At 37.4% G+C, this 19,819-nt stretch overlaps 1 protein-coding gene across 1 annotated transcript; it reads left to right on the top strand.

Moving 5' to 3' along the window:
* The first annotated feature begins 28 nt into the window (after window positions 1-28).
* On the top strand, window positions 29-18,939 carry LOC140233024 (protein disulfide-isomerase TMX3-like). Its single transcript, XM_072313133.1, has 14 exons — window positions 29-153; window positions 1,662-1,716; window positions 3,483-3,522; window positions 4,733-4,856; window positions 5,494-5,539; window positions 5,955-6,035; window positions 7,263-7,368; window positions 8,175-8,319; window positions 9,239-9,349; window positions 10,356-10,476; window positions 11,244-11,300; window positions 12,106-12,238; window positions 13,392-13,460; window positions 18,305-18,939. The coding sequence occupies exons 1-14, from the start codon at window positions 120-122 to the stop codon at window positions 18,533-18,535; spliced, it is 1,353 nt and encodes a 450-aa protein (XP_072169234.1). The 5' UTR covers window positions 29-119; the 3' UTR covers window positions 18,536-18,939.
* The last annotated feature ends 880 nt before the right edge of the window (window positions 18,940-19,819 follow it).

Raw genomic sequence — 19,819 nt, 5'->3', positions numbered from 1 at the left:
GGGTGCAAGTGTAAAAACTGGATCTAGGCCTACAGTTACTCGTGTAAAACTGAATAGAAAGCATTGCATTGCAGTCTAGAGGAAGCGGTGGTGCCTTGTCAAGTGCTGGACAGAAAAACATGATGTTATCTCAAGTTTTAGCGGTTATAGGTTGTAAGTATTACTTTAGCGACGATGTTTGATTTCCAATATAATTTTCGATAAAATTTGTGTCGCTTAGCTCACCTGTAAATTTACAATTGGCTTGGCTGGACTTGTGAAGTCTTGTCTGCGTGTGTGTCTGTAGTGTGATTTTTACCCGCTGGCGATAGACATTTAATCTACAAATCAATGACGATATGGTAATTGGAATGTAGAGCATCTTGTACTGGAGCCTAGTATGTAGGCCAAAGTTATACATGTTATAATAGTGAAGGCCACATAGGGCATTGTTTTCTAGAACGAGTGGATCACTATGGTATTATTAAATGCATGGATATGATCAGAGAGTGGATGCAAATGATTTCTTTGGTGAATGGTGGTCTTCTGTATAAATACAAAATATTTCATGGATATTGCGTATTGTCGGAAGTGAGAAATGTGTTCTGCAGTCACGGGAAGTGTGCAAAATTATCTAGAATCGAGGTCAAGAAGTTTTCGAATCATATGATATGGTTTTGACACTTACTACTACCAAAGCAGGTCGAGTCATGTGTTTATTGTGATGTACATTTTTTTCTCACAAACATTTGGTATGATTTTATATGAGAAATAGGTCTACTGTTTTACAAAATACAACTGTATGATGATTACTGTTCAAACTAGATTCTACAACTTTCAACACAAGCCCAACCATGTCTTTTTGTTTTCTCATGTTTTTGCATTAGTTGGTTTATTCATTTCTAACAAGCTATAATCATGTTCAGAGTCCGACGTTTCGATATCTAACTATTTGGGTTGTAAAGATGCAGAAATGAGTCCCATCACAGCACAGACAACAAGCCCTCACATGAATGATGCTGTGTGAGAGCTGTGTTGCTAACTCAATAATTTTGAACAGACAAATGTTTAATCTTGACAAGACAAGAAAGGACAGGGAATGTTATAAGACAGTGAGAATGAAGTGGAAACCAAATTGTTAGATTTTAGAATGTATCAAAGAAAATAACATTATTTTGTTGGTGATTGTGGTGTCTGATATCCGATATATAATGTGATGCATGTGATGTGTGCAGTTGCATATTAAATGGGGCTGTACAATAAGCTTGTATCCCTGTGTACTCGCTACTACTACAAATCTAAAGCCATGGAGACAACCACACAAGTGTAGCTGGATGGTAAAGACACACAATTTTGGTTGTTCACACTGCAGCAATTTAAATACACCTTTAATTTCATTGTGGTATAGTGAATGTTACGTATTGACAAAATCCATCATATAAATCCAAGTAAAGACCCAGATCTTTACCCACTATGTATTCTCATGTTGGCTCATGTGACATACTGTATACTATAAATCTGTAAACCAAAAACAGTTTTGCAGATTGATGAAATGGATGTATGCCGGTAGGAGTTAAAATCAATTTGGTTGACTTCAATCAGCATCACATTGAAAAATGAGTGTGTAAATTGACATGATTCTCATATGTTGATTGAATTACTCTCATTTATTTCCTTATCAGTATTCCTGGTGCCTGTTGACTTTGTGAGGGGGAATGTAATTGAATTAGATGATAGGTAAGTAAAACTTAATTATTTTAATACTTGAATATATATGTATCAAGTCCTGGCAGTACGCTACTGATGATGTGATATGAAGGCAGGAAAGGTAGCAGTTGCCCAATCAGGCAAATAATGTTAGTTTTATGTTGTCTCCTTGAGAGAATACTAAGCTCTGACTATTAGTGGCCATGTGGATATAGCTACTTTGTATGTATGCACCATGCTCGCTATCTACCGGTAAGTCTAAATAGAGGACAACTACATAATATTGGATGAACTTGCTTTTGGGCTCTTTTCATGATTGGGGGGGGGGGGGGGGGGAGGAGGGAGGGAAAGAGAGATCTTAGATACATCAAATAGAGATGAATCAAGTGATCAATGTAAATTGTCAAATACCAAATATTGGATTTTCCTTTCTTTCTTTTTTTCATTGAGTCTATAATAAATGTACTGTAAATTTAAAGTTTTTCATGTATAAATCATGTACAAAATAGACCAAAGACTCAATTACATTTTTAAGTACTGGGGTTATTGCTATCAGGAAAATTTCATGAATATGGTGTATCCAGTACACTTTTGTTGAGAGGGAGCTAAACTATTGATAATGACATTTGCATGTATTCACTTGGAAATGAAGGCTGTATAGCTGATAGCTGTGCGTTAAGAATATAGTATTTGTAGGTTAGACTGTAACCTAATTATACATGTGTTACCGGCATTATAAAATGCACCACATGGGGATGGCACGTGGACCTCCAGCAAACCAGGAAATGAGTTTGCCCAAACTTACTTCCAGGAAATAATCTTGAGCAACCAGGAAGCAGAGAGCAAATTTATCTTTTGAAAAATCTTCCACATCCTTCCAGAGTACTCTAAATCTGTTTCATTGCATTAGCATTGTTGGTTTATCAACCTGCTTTATGGTGAATGTTTTGTTTGAGTAGTGCATTATTGCCAGATTTCAGTGACCATGGGCAGTAACAAATGCTATGTACAATTAACTGCGTATGAAGTCATGTACACATTTGTTGAAGGCACACACATTGCCAAGTCACAGTGTAGACTAATGTTGGCACTCACTGTTCCAGGGACATTTTTTTTTTTTTTTTTGTCATTTTTGTTTGTGGATGTGGCCTATGTGCAGATGATCAAGTCTTGCATACTTTACAGAATTTAATACAAAAGTACACATGTAGTATTTTTTGCAGTGGTATTGGCTATTAAAACTGAGTGGGTCAGTTACCATAAAGGGCTGTCTTGGTGAAATTATTGCTTACAGTGTACATTACGACAATTGCAATACAGGCCTCATATAGTCATTGCATTTGCATTATAGAGACTCGGCCATTGATTTTGAGAATTTTGAAAAGAATTTTGTGAGCACTATAAGTGAACCTCAGCAACATTAAATTTTGTTAGGGATATTTTGTATCAAGATAAAAGTTAAAATTGCTTGTACAGCAAATATACTGTCATGATGAGGACATGTGGGCAAAATTATTTTGTTGATTCTTCAGGTCATTCAAAGTTAAAAACTTCTGTAAAAAGATAGTAAAAGATCTTAGTTTTGTGCACTTGTTTTTTCTTTCGGTCTTCTAGCAAATTGAGTGGCCAATATATTCTGACTGTTTGAACTGTGTTTGTGGCTGTTCTATCACTTTTATGTTAACAATCTGCTGATGTAATTTGATGTAATTTCATATCTCAGCATTGGATAAAAGAGTTCTATTAAAATGCATGTATGGAGTGAAAGATGAATATCACTGCAATTTTTCTTTCAGATTCCTGGATATAAAGAACCAGGGGAAATGGCTGGTAGAGGTGAGTCACATCATCAATGTTTGTATTCTGTAAAACAAGGAATGTTCACATATGCTTTTTAATTTGCAAATTTTGTGAGAGCCAAGATTCACAAAATTAAAATGCACATGAAAGTTCTCATCACCACAATATGCATTGAATGCCAGAGGCGATTCTCAAAACTTTAATGCCGTGTAAAAGGCCGTTGGCTCCAATTTGCAAATTATCATGCGGCGAAAATATCTTGGTTTACAGTAGCTAGACAGATCATGTACAATGACATGAATGTGAATTTATATTTGAATGAAAGGAAAGAATGCTGATTACAAGCTATAAGATATAAGAAAATATATCAATTGATACATAAGTTTAATCTTCTGAAATATGCACATTTGATATTACTAAATTAGAATCAAGCTGATCAGACTCACAAGCAGTGGATGCAACATTTACCCTCATGCTTTTGAACACATTTGATAATGCTAGTTACTTCACGCTTTCACATGGTACAGAAGGTAACATCTCACAATAACCAAGGCATCTGATTAGGGATCTCAATTTTAAAGGAGATGACAGTTTTGTACTCTGTGTTGTATTTTATGTTTCATGTTTATATGATGAAGATTGATCACTGGCCTGAACATCAATCATGTTTGTAGCTCTTTTAAATGCAAGATTCTGATTAGGTGATATAGACACTGTATACATGGAAATTTGTGTGTAGTTGAAATTTTTGCACATTTTATGCAACATGAAGTTAGCACAGAAATGAAAATGTGTCAAAATTTTTTGCTTACCGTTTTGCTAATAATTCATCACCTGTAGTTTTTGTCTTGTTTGCAAGAACTGTGAATGTGCTGACATAATGCAGACCAGTTACCTCTTACCATCGTTTGCTTCCCAAGCCCTTCACTTCTATGAACTCAGCAACGAACTGTCTAAAAGTGCATGTTCAAATGTCATGACCATTCGCAAAATTAGAACATGCAAATTTCATCATACCTGGCTGAGCCAACAGATGAATGGCACCAACATTTCCACTTTTACATTACACAAATTCCATCTAATTATGACTTGCCATCATTTGTAACTTTTAATTCATTGGGGTAAAGTAATTGTGCTTAAAGATGCATTTCTCACTAATTGGAAGTAACTTTTTTTATGAAGAGAAATGCTAAGAGTCAAATCGTAGTCTGAACACAACCACCTCTGTTATTAATTGTGTCAACAGTTCTATGCCCCATGGTGCGGGCATTGCCAGAAGCTGAAGCCAGTGTGGGCTGATGTTGGGCTGCAGCTCATGAAGACACACCCAAGGCTTCATGTAGCAAGGCTGGATGGCACACGGTTCTCCAGTGAGTAGCACAACCAATAAGCACACCGCTGGTCTGATTTGCTGAGTACTAGAAATGGATGTTTAGTTCATGGACTGCAGAACTAGGGATTTGCCCTTTAAGAGAGAGAGATATGATATAGAAAAGAAAAATTCAAAAACCATCTATTATCAATTCCTCGCATGGGTTATCTGGCCCCCTGATTTCTTCATGATTTTTTTTTTCTTTTTTTTTCGTGGGGGGTAATCTTATTTGAAGAGCATTTAAGGTTTTAGATTTGTTTTCTTGTATGTTTGTGGATATGCCACTTTGAAAATATATGTCCATCAAATATGTGTGTACCACATTTTTGTCTGTATAACTAGTCTAAGACATTCTCGAAAAGTATTTGTGTTTGTTTGTTTGTTTGTTTTTTCAAATGCTTTGTGGCTAAAGTAAACTTTTTAAAACTAGCTTCAGACTCATTCTAAGCACTAGAAGCAAAATGGAAATTCTTACTTGATTAACATGAGAAAATACAAAAATGCAACAATTTTAAGATGTTTCATGTCGACTAGTGCCATGGATCCTTGATTTCCATGGGTAATGTGTGGACTACAAGTAACAGCTGCAATATACTTACATTCACTTTTTTTTTCTATTACTTCTTTGCCAACAGGGGTAATGGATGCTTATGATGTCAGAGGTTTCCCATCCATCAAATAGTAAGTCTTCTCAGATTACCAGTAAAAGGTCTATTTCTTATACACTGTAAAAGTGGACATTTTCATGTTACCAGAAAGTGGCATGAAAATAAAAGCTTCTATTAAAAAAAATTTTTTTTTTGCTTGTAATATGCCACACTATAATGTGTAAAACAAGCGGACATGTCAAAAAGGTGAGTGTGAACTATGTCTATATTTTGACTATTGTCTAGTGAAATAGAAACCAAGATAATAATGGTGTTCAGGATATCCCAGGTTTATGCATTGCTCATATACACATGTCCCTAAAGTCAATGAACTCAAGATATTGCTGCGATCTCAACAAAAAAATTCAGTGCTATGGCCAAGTGAGAATTTAGATTAGAACAATAAGTGTCAGCCTCCATTACAAGCTCTCATTTTTCCTCCACCACAGTATTGAGGGTGACAAAGTCTTCACACACAATGGCGGGAGGACGAGTCAAGATATCATCGATTTTGCACTCAAAGCACAAGGGTAAGTCGAAGAACCACTCCATATGATGAAAGTGACCATAAACTTGAAAGAACAGAGACAGCCAAGATGAGATGGAAACAGTGAAGTAGTTTTTCAGAGTGTATTGACCTGTAGAAAGCCTATAAACCAGGCAGAGGATGCAGCTATGGTCTTTACTGTCGCGCTACACATCTGATGCGGTGAGACTAAGAACAGTAGATGCATGCAAAGCATCCACTGCCTATATTCACTTGTCTTGCTTTAGACGTTGTTTTTATGCCTCCGGCCACTTCGTTGGCGGAGGCATTTTATTTTGTTATGAATTATGAATCGGTGGCTTAGTCAATGTAGGAAAACAACAACTAAAGTACCGGGTAAGACAAATGGATATAGGAGATGGATGCTTCCACGGTTCGTAGTCTTGCCGCATTAAACGTATATAGCTACTTTCATTTTTTAAACTCGGACAGAATACTGAGGTAGTACCCTCCTCTTCTATGCCATAATAATATCTTGATATTATAAAATCTAGATTCTACTGCTCTTCTCGCTTAAAGGTATTAGCCCACATTTGTAAACCTGCAGCAATTGGTCTCATAGTTAGCATGGAGTTTGGGTATGATTGCAGTAACACCTGTGCAAAATTTCGTTCCAATTAGTCCATTACTTTCATAAAAATGAATGAAAATGCACCGTAATCCGTATGCATGCGTATAACGCTCGCTAGCTCCGGTCCACGTACGTGTTACATGTACAATGTACGTAGCTATAGCCCGTGCTCGTAATTGGATTTTGGGTCGGGTTGACCCGGTTTGAAAATCGATTTTAAAACGATGATTTTCTCTCTTTTATCGAATGGTATAGACAAAGAGCGACAGGTGAGGTATGTTACTGTTATATCCTGTACTTGAAGTCATATTGGACCTGTTTTATGCAGTTTTGATTTTCGTGGGTTTGCAAATGTGGGCTAGTACCTTTAAGATACTGTCAGTCAAAAGGGAAGTCTGGTCATATCATATGTGTGGAAATGATGAGATGTCTTTCACCATTTAAATGTGAATATACAGAAATCCAGTGAAATTGTGAGTTTTCTCGAGAAGCAGTGTTTCTTCTGGAAACTTTAGTTCAGATGTTGAACTGCATGATCATGATTACGCCTTGGTTTGATCTTCACCGTGTGCATATATTATACATTGATTATAGTGAGTCATTATAGTGAGTCCGCTATACTTTGATTTCCTCCCACAGACCAGCAGTAAAGCAGCTAACAAGTGCCAGCAGTCTGGAACAGTTTAGGGCCAAAAAGGATGTCTTCTTTGCATTCATTGCGGAAGATATGTCAAGTGAATTCGCTGTAAGTACGCTTTATGAAGTCTTATTGCTCACTGATATATTTATGAAGCAAAGCTGGGGATGTGGGGGGGGGGAGAGAAAATTTGCAATATCTTTATGCATAGAGGATGCACTGGATAAGGTAAAACATGTAATCACTTTGTGAGGTTATTACATTTTTTTGAAAATTCATTGAATGTTTCTAGTCAGTGTGTGGAACAAAGGCCGACAGGTAAGGTGGATTGAGGCAAGAGCAACTGAAGAATGACTAGTATCTGTTCAAGATAGTCGAATGACTCTGTTGCTTAGGTGTAAAGCTCTCAGTTGAAGAATCAGTCCATCATTGTATAAATTCATATATTGTTAATGATACAAGCAAACAGTGGGGGGGGGGGGGGGTGGGGGGGGGGGGCTAGACATAGAAGTATAGTATGCATGAATAATTGACCATATGCAAGATAACATATCTTTCGCTTCACACCTGAAATATCTCTGTCATTTGTTGTTGTTTTTTTAATGATGGGAAGACACAGTTTAGAGGTTTTATTGGAGTTATTATTGGTCACATTTTGCTGCAGGAAATCACATTTTGATGCAAAGTGGAGGCTTGACATGGTCATGAAACCTTTAATATAGGAAAGAACAGATAATTACAATTGGATATTCATATAGTTCTTATAAGTTCACTCATTCATTAAATGTAGTTCTCCTTTTTGTCATGTTTTCTATAACCCTCTTTCCCTGTCTGATTCATTTTATGACAGCAGTAATATAATGGAGACACACTTTTATGTTGTGTTTTTTTTTTTCTTTCCTACCTTTCTGAAGAAAACTTTTTCAGAAGTAGCTGACAAAAGGATTCTAGACGCCTTTTACTACCACATACAGCCCAACGTATTACCTGACAAGCTCAGGCCTGAGGAAACACCGGCTCTCCTTGTCTTCAAAGATGACAAATTTTACCAGTATTCGGGTAAGCCTGCCCTCTTCTCTGTCTTGATGGGCGTTCAGTCGTCATCGTATAATATCTTCCCTGCTGACACTAATTGATACTGCTGGGGGCATGTTGTCATGATATACTGATATTGCAACCCCAGGCATAAGTGTTGTTGTCTCACTCTTGTAAGTCAAGCTTTTAAAGCCATAGGATCGTAGGATAAAATCGAGGCTTTATGCTAATGTATGTATATATGATGATGAATATCTGCCTTTATTTGGGCGATCTGTTCGTCTCTGGATAGGGTATGATTTTTATTGAAAAGGCTTTTCATACAGACCATCGTACTGAATATATCATCCTACAGAGGTCACTTACGAAGGTATATTTAATAGCTGCTTTATGTTGCATGTATTAAAATTCTGCCTACGTGAGAATTGCTTGTCTATCTGTGAGTATGTTATGTTTAGTTACTTTTTGATGCCTTTTACAGTTCTGTAGTTCTCTATTTTTACATTTCATCAGAGTTTGCAGAATACTAATTTATTTTTCATTCAAATTAACTGTAGCAAATTACTGGAAAATGAGCCATATGAGATACAACACATTATTCTGTGCCTTGGTTCCAACAGCATCTCTTCTCCCCCATGCCTTTGCATCAGGGGTCCTGGAGATGTTTCAGTTTCTGGTAATAGAGTCTTGGGCTTAAATGTTCCTTTCAAATCACAGCAAATGATTTGATATAGGAAATGCTAGAAGTTGTGCTTGTGCTTATATGTGTCAAATGATAACATTTTATCATTATTATGGAATAAAAGCCACATTGGTGGTGTTGATGGTGATGGTAATTTTGTAATGTGTAAAGGCCTCTATTTCTTTCTTTTATTTTCTGTGCCAAACAATTTTCAAAGTGAGTTCCAGTATATGTTTGTCTTATCTGACATGTGTGTTTCAGTTCCAGCAGGAGGTGTGTCAGAATCTGATCTGTCAAACTGGATTGGAAATGAGATGTTCCCCGCATTTCTCAGGATTGGCAATGATAACATCAACCCAATTGGAAGGACAGGTGAGAGCAACAATGACCCTCGGACTAGAGTTGTGTCCAGCGGCATAATCTTTTCCATTAGTCCAGTTCATGTCCAGTGTATTGGCCTTTATGCACACACTGAATATTGTCAGTGGGTTGACGAAAGCTTGTATGCCACTTTTTGTTGAAAATCACTTTTTGGGATTATTCGTCAGATAGACTAGTCAAGTGATGTCCTGTCCAAATCCTAGCTGCCCAACCCCAAGAATGAAGCTACCATGGCATATCAAAGGAAAGGCAATCCCAGTTGTCATATGATAGTGCTTTGGCTGCTATGTTTTTTGGGGGGATTTTTTTTTTATTGCTCTCCTGAGCATTTGAAGTATTTGAGATTAAAAGTCTTTGTCACCCCAACAATGATATGTTGAAGTTCTACTGTTGTTTGTCCTCTCTGATTTTATTGTTAATGATACCTTGTATACACCATTTACACAGAGCATCAAAAAAACTATGATTCACCTGGCACAAGAAAGTTCTGCTTTTTGGAGTTGTTGTTCTAGCTGATGTCTGTGTCCTGACTATAGGTTCACAACATTATTGGCATTCACATAAAAGAGAAGAGATGAATAGAAGTCGACAGATGCTAACCAAAGAAAACTTTGCTTTTTTTCTGGGAAACTACACCAAAATGCATTATATGAATAGGCCAGTTTAGTAAGGTATTCAAATTTATGGTCATTATTCCTGTAAGGACCTCTTAACAAGCTGTCACATTAGCTGCACATAATCACTGCTATGCACTACTTGGAATCCAGTTTACATTCACCGACTCATTGTTACTTTGTCAAGTTGGATTCAGACAAGTTTTTTGGTTTGCTATGGAGTACTTTTGTTTTAAAGTGGCACATCAACTACGGATCTATTTGCAAGTGTGTCCTTGAAAAGTGGTGCAACAAAATCTAAATATGCATTGTGCACCCAAGTCCAAATAATTTTGAAAATTTGAAAATCTGAAAATTTTGCACTGATTTCTTCCCCATGACAGAAAAGTTAATTGCCGTGGGCCTGGTCTACCCAAGTGCCAACGTATACAAGAGTCATCCTCACAGCATCATGCTGGACAAAATTAGGGATGTAGCCATCGACTACAGAGACACATTTCAGAAGTAAGAATTTATCTTCTCATTTCTTGAAGTATCGTAGGAACATTTTTTGGAGTAAGTTTATGCTGCAATGACTAGTCTGTTGATCAGAAGATGAAAAAAAAAATCTTCCCTTTAAAGGACTGCATGTATTATAAACTTATGTTTCTCCTTTTGGGGGATTTTGGTTGTGATGTGTGTATGTGAGTGTTTTTGTTGTCAGCATGTTTATATTTTATTATACAGCCTAGATTCAGATCCAGTCAAGGCAAGCAGCTGTACAAGACCAACACTGTTGCTGATTTTAGAAATATTCAGGATGCAAAGGGATATATCAATTTCTGTCGGTCAAAAGCGAACTGGGAATGATTTAAAAGGCTGCCTCATGGGAAGAATTACCTACTCTCATGCCAGAAGCATCTGTTGGGCCCACGAGACTTTTGAGCTGCATCTGCAGAACAAGGGGGCATTTAATGAAGCAGTTTGTCAGATATTTTCTCTGACAAATTTGCTCTCAGCCAATCAGATGCAAGGATTTCAGAAGGTTATAACAGTTTGTCAAAGAAATATCTGACAAAGCACTTCATATTATGAAATGCCCCTCCCCCATTCCATGCCAAAAGTAACAATCCTGTGGTAACAATATTACAGGCAGTTCCAGAGTATCTAAAATTAGATCATGTGGAAATATATCTTGGGTCATGTGACTGGCCCTTGACCAATCACATTGCACGAGTCTCAGTATTTAGGGTAAATTAAAACTATCTCATTTGTCCATTTTCCTTCTCCAGGAGAGTCCAGTTTGGATACATTGAAGACAGCAACCTTCTGAGTGATATCATATTAAGGTGAGCAATCAGAGGAAGGTCTTGAAAATTTACAAAAAACAAAGTTCTTACAGAAAGAGATACAATAATATCCAGTTCAAGTTCCATTGTGGTCAAGTCTTTGTCAAGGTAAAAACATGAGTTATGCCATGCACACTTATGACACATGAGTAATTGAGAAGTATTTAAAACGGTTTGCAATGTCTACTGTGCAACAAAGTTTGTCGCTAAACATGTGCATCAATATGTCGTACATGCATGACTTGTCTACGGTTTTGTTACCATTTTCCAATATTCTCTCGAAAGTCATGAGATCCACAGCAGCGGAAGCGTCCCAGTGTAAAATTTACATCAGTATTGATACCACCTGTCTTCTGCCAATTATGTGCTTAAACAATTCTCAGTAACAATTAGAGGGATTGTGTAGTTTTCATTAAAAAAATTGCATTTTATGGAATTCTCTTTATATTTTCTTCGTATTGTTCCATTACCATGATATGATGAATCATTGTAGCCTTCTTTTTGAGTGATGACTGCAGATGGATTTAGCCAAAATGTTCGAAATTAATTTCTTTTGAAAGGATTGTCCCATCTCCTTAAACTTCTCTGATCTGTTCTAATATGCGTGCATTCTCTGCATTCACATGTACTGTATGTTTTGGTAGAATCCTGTAAAAAAGATGAAACCAAAAAAAAGAGAAGATGGCATAGTTGTCATCATCAGGTCATTGAACTCAGAACCTTGGTTGCTGCAGGCAAACTGTCCACCCCCTTAAGTACCACGTCCCCTATTAGGTGTGTCTCTTCTCTGCCTCAACCTTCTCAGATCGGTGGAGGTTCCAGGAATCTTTGTCATCGATCCCGTCACCTACCTCTACTACGAGCTGGAGAACCCGCTGGAACAGACTGAGGAATCTCTCGTCAGCTTTATCAACTCCATCATTGACGGCACTGCTGAGGTATGACACGCTTCCTCCTCTCCTTTTTCGTTTTGCAGACCAGAAACTCAAATAACCCCATCCTATGCAAGTTTTTGCAGTGCTGCCTGTTTTTAGTTCATATATTATAATAATGGTTATCATTTATCCTGCAAAAATAGTATAAAAAAAAGAAAGGAAAGTAGTGACATGTGAGCTTGGTTTCACAAAGCCAAACTTCTGTCACATTTGCCTAGAAGCACGTAGGCCCTTACTGAGCATCATTTTTTACGCACTTCAGCACTTTATAGGAGGCCACTATTATTGTTATTATCATTATGGCATGTCATATGTCACACGAAGAAGGGTGTACATGAAAACATGCATGGATGACATGAGTTGCACATTTCTAAAAAGAGATTGAGTGAAAGGGATACAGGAAAGGATAAAAAAAAGGGTTAATTGGCACATTGTAGAAATCTTAGCAAAAGGCAGTGTGCATGCATCCTGTTTGGAATACGAGTGTGTTTGACCGATAAAGAGCTGTGTAATTGACCAGCCATCACAAACTCTGGTTGATTTTCAAATTAGAATTTAGTAGTCAATGACAGCAAACATTGCTAAGCAAGTTGAACAAATGTTGGATATCAATTTATTTTATCAAAAGAAAACCCATTATGTAGAGTTACTAGTTTCTTTATCGCAGCCAATCATCCTGAACATACCAATGATTCCTTGACTCTAGAAATGTTAATCTGTTGTTTGTTATTTCTTTTTTTTTAACTCAAGCACATTAGAGTAAGGTGGACTTTAATTCAACTGGATTTCCATTCAATGCATTCCATGTTCATTTTGTACTCACATAGTCTATGAACTGCAGAAAAATAAATGCATAGACAAGATCCTGCACCAAATAGTTTGCATAAGAACTGTTTCTTCTCATGGACAAACAGATGCAAGACTTCATTATCTAATCATATTTCATCAATAACCCCCTCATCCCATAGTAAGTGTGCTGTAAGTAGATATTTCTCTAAATATTCTACCCTTAGTAGCCCTGCTATCAGAGATAACTTTTATTTTTGTGTGAGTGTTGTTTTGTTTTTTTTGTGCATTTCATTAAAGTACTGATGTCATGAAATTGCCGATCAGGTACTCAAATGCACATGACTCTCACCTGTTTTTGTTTTACCAGGCCAAGGGAGGCAACAGTTTCCTGAGAAAGATCTACCGTGTATTCTATGAAATCGTCAAGAGTATTGTGGTGAGTCAAACAAGAGGCTCTTACACTTGATGCAGTATTGCGCATTCTAAGACATTCCACCAGATCCACCATCCATTCAGCTAAATAACCCATCAAGTTTGGAGGAAAAAAAAAAAGAAAAAAAGAAGAAGAAGAAGAAAAAAAAAGAGTATTGTCTTGTCCTCATTTAAATGATATTGGGGAAAGGCTGTTGTGGGACTAGCGGAGATCATTGAATTTGCATACCCCAAAAATAGAAACATTTGCCAGTTTGAGAGAATTGTGTTGCCAGTTTTAGGATAGGTTATAGACGTTGCAATTTAGAGGCTTTTGATAATTCTATAACCAAATTAAACAATCGGAAATGACCAGAATAGAACTCAATCTAAAGATGACCACACTTTCTCTTTTTAATGCTACCTTATGAAATACTAGCACTCACATTTATATTAAATGTTTATGATTAAAATTATAACAGAATACAGCACCAAACAATGGGCATGTCATATCTGGGACTTGACAACAAGTTTATAGAAGTCTTTGGAGTTTCATGATGCTTGTGTATGCTTATGCACCTGTGTTCTAGTTCAACAGTAGATTATTTCCAGTCAGGTACATAGTCTTTAAGCGACTGAACATGGCATGTCATCCACAATTGTAATGTAACTAGAAGCAAATGTCCAGTTACCATATGAATCCTGAATTAATTACAATTTGTGAAACTTGAAATGCTTGTTGTTGTGATCAATTCAAGATGGAACTAGACTCGGAATTTGTCAATAGACTGACAAATTAGGTGATCCGATTTTTTTTTTTTAATCAATGATTCGAGTCCTGATCGCAATAGGCGTGACCATATAGGTTTCATCCTTGTTTAGAGACATTGGCCGTGTGATATTTGGATTCTCATTTAGAAAAGAGAGTCAGGTCTGCCATCTTTGGTACCAAATTTGGTATACACTATAATGAAGATACAGAATGAAGAATATTTGACCATTGACCCAACTTTGCACAGCCAAGATGGCATCTGAGCAAAAAGTGGTTATTTTGTGAAATGATTCTTGTAACATGGTCTTTGCGTGTGCGAAATATGGGAAAGATAGGACATGTATTCACCAAGATACAGGTTGAAACATTTATGACCTTTGACCCTAATTTACATACCCAAGATGGTGTCTGATTAAGTAGTTGTTATTTTATGAAATAATGTACGTGATATGAACTAAACATGTGCAAAATATGGGGATGATAGGGGCTGTTTTTCCTGAGTTATTGCAGAGAAAGTTGCAGAAAGAAAGAAATATCTCAATACATCGAAGATAAGTTTGATTTCAACCAAGTTTTTTGACGTGATCTCGGCGTCGAATGAAAAGATGGAGCATTATAAACGATAGCCCAAAGTCTCAGCTACAACATATTAAAATCTGGGAGAAATTCACCGAAGAGTAAGTGAGCTAGTGCTCGATAAAGACCGTCATGTCAATTTTTGTTTCCAGAAAAATTCCCTCCCATAGAGATAACACGTAAACTGGTTAAATTTGACAAGGTTACATTATATCCATTTTCACGAGGTGAAGACATCATCCGATTAAATCTTTGATGAACAAAACTTAAAGAGTATTAAATTGGCTACAACATACTAAAATCTGGAAGAAATTCACCGAAGGGTAAGTGAGCTAGTCGTCGATAAAGACAATCATGTCAATTTTCACATCTAGAAAAATTCCCTCCCATAGAGATAACACGTCATAACGAAGATACAGGAAGAAGTACATATGACCTTTGACCCCACTTTGCACAGACAAGATGGCATCTGAGCAAAAAGTTGTTATTTTGTGAAATGATCCTTGTAACATGGTCTTTACGTGTGCAAAATATGGTAAAGATAGGACATGTATTCAGTAAGATACAGGATAAAACATTTATGACCTTTGACCCTAATTTACATAGCCAAGATGGTGTCTGATCAAGTAGTTGTTATTTTGTGAAATAATGTACGTGACATGAACTAAACATGTGCAAAATATGGTGGTGATAGGGTATGTTTCTCTTGAGTTATTGCAAAGAAAGTTGCAGAAACAAAGACATATTTCAATACATTGAAGATAAGCTTTAATTTCAACCAAGTTTTTGGACGTGATGCCGACTCCGTATGAAAAAACGAAGGGTACATTCACGATAGCCCAAAGTCTCAGCTACAACATACTAAAATTTGGGAGAAATTCACCGAAGCATAAGTGAGCTAGTGCTCGATAAAGACAGTCATGTCAGTTTTCATTTCCAGAAAAACTGCACTCCCATAGAGATAACACGTAAAGTGGTCAAATTTGACAATGTTACTTTTAATCCCTTTTTACGAGGTGATGCCGTCATCCAATCAAAATGTTGTTATTATATGACTGAAAGACCATTTAATAAGCTACAACATATTGAAATTTGGATGAAAATCAACAAAAGAATAAGTGAGATATGCTTGAGTGAACTTAAAATTTGATGACGTCATTTTGAAAATTTACTTTTTTTACTTTATTAAGAAATTTGATATCTTTTCATCATTTTTCCAGCATCGCCAACCCATGAAATGACATGTACAAGTCATCAGCTTTCAGAATATGTAAAAAAATTGGGGGGTCACCGTCCATCCTGACGAGTAAAATCGGATTCAAAATTGGCGGTTTTTTTGCATTGTTGCACTGTATATCGCCATTGACGCGCGCACGGAACTTCAACTTTGACGGGCCCGTGTGACGTCATATTGAGTCGGATTGACTTGAAACTTGGTAGAAATATTCCTTGACATTTCAGGCATCCGATAATTGTGAAAAAATGGGAAATTTCTATTGCATAAGAGCTGTGCGTGCGTATATGTGCGCGCGCGTACGCGTCCGTCCAATTTTTTCAATTTTTCAAAAAATGCTCCGATTGGTCTGAAACGTGTGCAAAAAAAATTTGAGCTCGATTTGAGCATACAAATATTTCAACGCGCGCGTACGCGCACGTTTTAAGAGAAAATATGAATTTTGATTATATGAATAGAATGCGCTTGACTTGAACTATATGTGACGTAAATTTCATTGAAAAATTCCATTCCATTAATGAGATAGGAGTGAAAATGTGTTTTCATATAATGACGTCATAGTGACGTCACGGTCGACTGATCACTATGATTTTATAAAATTTGTCGTCTTTGGGACATGATACATATATGGTATGAGTTTGAAGTTGATACTCTGAGTACTTTCTGAGTACGTAGATACACAACTTTTGTCCAGAAATAAAGAAGAAGAACAAAGAATCCGTACAGATACAGAAGGTGATCCGAGAGGATACTCGGATCACCTAAAAATGATGTAACATAAAGAGTTTGATACCAATAGAAATATTAAGTCATGAGAATTTAAATTCAAAATAGTTACCTGATATCAACACTGATAGCTGTACTGCAGATGTTTCTGTCATCTACTGCTTGACCAAACCAATACATCACAGTCCATATTTCAGCATGCCTAATACATCACACTCCAGATTTTTGCGTGCATAGTGAATTTCAAGCTAAGATTTGGATGTAACAAACTAACAATTGTGGCTCATTGCAACTGATTGACAAATTGCCCTACATCGACGTAAATAAGCACTGAATTGATCAGTGCTTTAGTAGTAGCCATGATAAACAATTTAGTGCTTATTTACGTCGATGTAGGGCAATTTGTCAATCAGTTGCAATGAAAACATCTCGACGGAAGAATTTCATGAATTTGAATAATTGTGGCTCAATCTGAATGAATAAAACCAGGTACCATCACTCAGTGTCACTTGTTTCTTTGTCAGTGTAGCATGGTCTTTGTATGAGCGTAATTTTGATAAAGAGATACGAGCAAACCCCTATCATAATGAGGTCCCTAGGACTTCAGACTTTACCTCATTATACCCAGGACCTTAATGTAGACATACTTAAAGAACAGACCAGCTAAATACAGTGATGCAAAATTAGGAGTGTGGAATTCACCTCATTGTAACCGAGCTCATTATGATGGGGTTTTAATTTCTATAGATGCATGTGGTGCACAATAGTATGTATAATTGTAGTGATGATGTCGATCCACTCTTCCTTTTTCTCCACAATTTCATTCTTGTAGCTACTATGGCAAACATTGCCACTAGTGGCTTGCATAGCGCTGTGCTTCCCCCTGGGGCTTGTTGCCCTCTGCTGCTACGACTGTGCCCAATCCCAGAGGAGGGGGCGCAGGAGGGGTAGACCTAGGCTCAAGTTGCACGCTGTGTGAGATACGATGGCATAGGAGAGAGGACGGGAGGTAGAGAGCGCCCTCTGCAGGGACAAACGAGACCAAGACATGCCAGGTGTGTACTCACTCTGCATGTATTGGTCTCGTGGTGTCCAGCACGCTGCACAAGCAACAATTTTCTAAGCTCAGCTCACTTCAATTTGGTTAAAACATGCACAATTTGTGTGATCACCTAAGAAACACAGTCACATTATGCAGGTTTTAATTCCTCAGCACTTATTTGTTTCAGGCATTGATAGCCAAGCGTAATATTTCTACAGACTACTTGACTAGGGTAAATCACTCATCAACGGACCAATCAAAAAGTTGTTGCTTCTGAGCAGATAGAGGAATGCTGTGGAATGGGATTGGGGAAGTGTACCAAATTGCATAGTGTCCCAGTGCAGGATGTCTAGGAGGTGTGTGTTTAATTCAAGAATTTCTTTCAACATGCTGCCAGATGCTGCTGCCACGTTTGTCTGGGAGGTGTGTGTTTAATCTAAGATTTTTTTTTTTTTTTTTTTTTTAAAGGTGCTGACCAGGTGTTACTTCCACTCTTGTTTCCCCATCTCTCCTCCCCAGATGATGTGGCTGGGCCAGCCCATCCTGATGACCCTTCTCATCGCCCTGCCGACGATCCTCATCTCCTTCATCTGCTACAGCATCTGCACAGCGGAGCCCATCGACGAGGACGCCGACATCAGGGACAGCGAGGACGAAGAGGACGACGACCCCAATGATGCCGACAAGGATGGGAAGATGATCGAGGAGGTCGGTGAGACGAATCCCTCGGGGCACCAGAAGACGGAATGAAATCCGAATGTCAAAGCTTCACCGCCCCCTTTTTTAGTCCAGTACAGTAGGTAAAGTTCAATGCTTCTGACTCTCCAGGAGAAAAGCAACTCTGTGGGAATAATTACTCCTAGGGGAACATGTACAGGTATCTTTCACATTGGGGGAGATCAAGGGAAATGATTGAAAGGGGTCAAGGCAATAGAGTACTAAAGTGATGATGTCACAGTCTTTTGTTGTAGCTTGAATTGGAGCCAGGTGCAAGCATGGTTAGCAGCAATAGTGTTCACAGATATTTGGGCCAGGTTAGGTTGTTTAGAACCAGTTTCCATGGCAATGAATGGCTATGACATCACACTTTGGTACTCTATTGAGTTTTATCAGTGTAAAAGCGTTGAATATAAATCTTTATGGCAATACCCACCACCCCCCCTAAAAAAAAAAACACCAAAAAACCCCAAAAACCCAGGAGGTAGAAAGAAATAGACAGATGATGCAATGGCAATTGGTCCTGTAGATGTGCTTAAGTCTGTGCAATTACCTGCCTTCCCACTGAATGCATACTGGAAGCTTTCATAACATATTTGTCTCATTTTGGTCTGTGTATCGGTAATTCAAGGACAGACCTTTGATTTGACCTTACAGTCAGGTCTAACTGCACTGTTGCGATGGGTATAATTATGTGTGACTGTGGTCAATGTTGTCAAGACTTCTGTCTCATTTCTAAAGATTTATGTCACTATTCATTCTGGTTATAAATCATAGTTTGGCCAGAACTTTAGGTAATGTGTACTCTTTACACTGCAACACCGTGGGTATGGTGTGTTTGGGTACAACAAACCAAGATCTTTTACATCTTCTCAATGATAATTTGTTTCAAATATTGTAGTCTATAGCACATTCTGTACATTCCCCTTTGATCTGATGTAAGTTTATCTATAATGCTGAAGTCATTAAGTACTGGTGTGTGTACACTTAAGAGGGAACCAAGATAGGTGACAATGACTGACATTGCCAGATATATAAGAGGTATTTTATATTATCACTATATTTCTCAGACAGTCACAATGTAATATATGTATGTACATAAGGCTTCTTTATATGAAAGTTTTACAAAATCACTTCTTCAGACTGGCTATGTGATAGATCAGTTTGAATGCCTAACTACAGCAGACATTCTTGACTGTGACATCCCAAGCAGTTTGTTTTGCTTATGATCACCAGCAGAAGAGATAACCAAGGGATAGATTAATCTTCTTTTCTGTATATTTCACAGAAGTACCATTTTTTTAGATATCATAAATG

This window comes from Diadema setosum, chromosome 9 (genome assembly GCF_964275005.1).
Source record: "Diadema setosum chromosome 9, eeDiaSeto1, whole genome shotgun sequence".
In the NCBI taxonomy this organism is placed as follows: Eukaryota; Metazoa; Echinodermata; class Echinoidea; order Diadematoida; family Diadematidae; genus Diadema; species Diadema setosum.
Note: the sequence above shows the minus strand (reverse complement) of the source record. Positions and strands in the feature narration are given on the sequence as shown.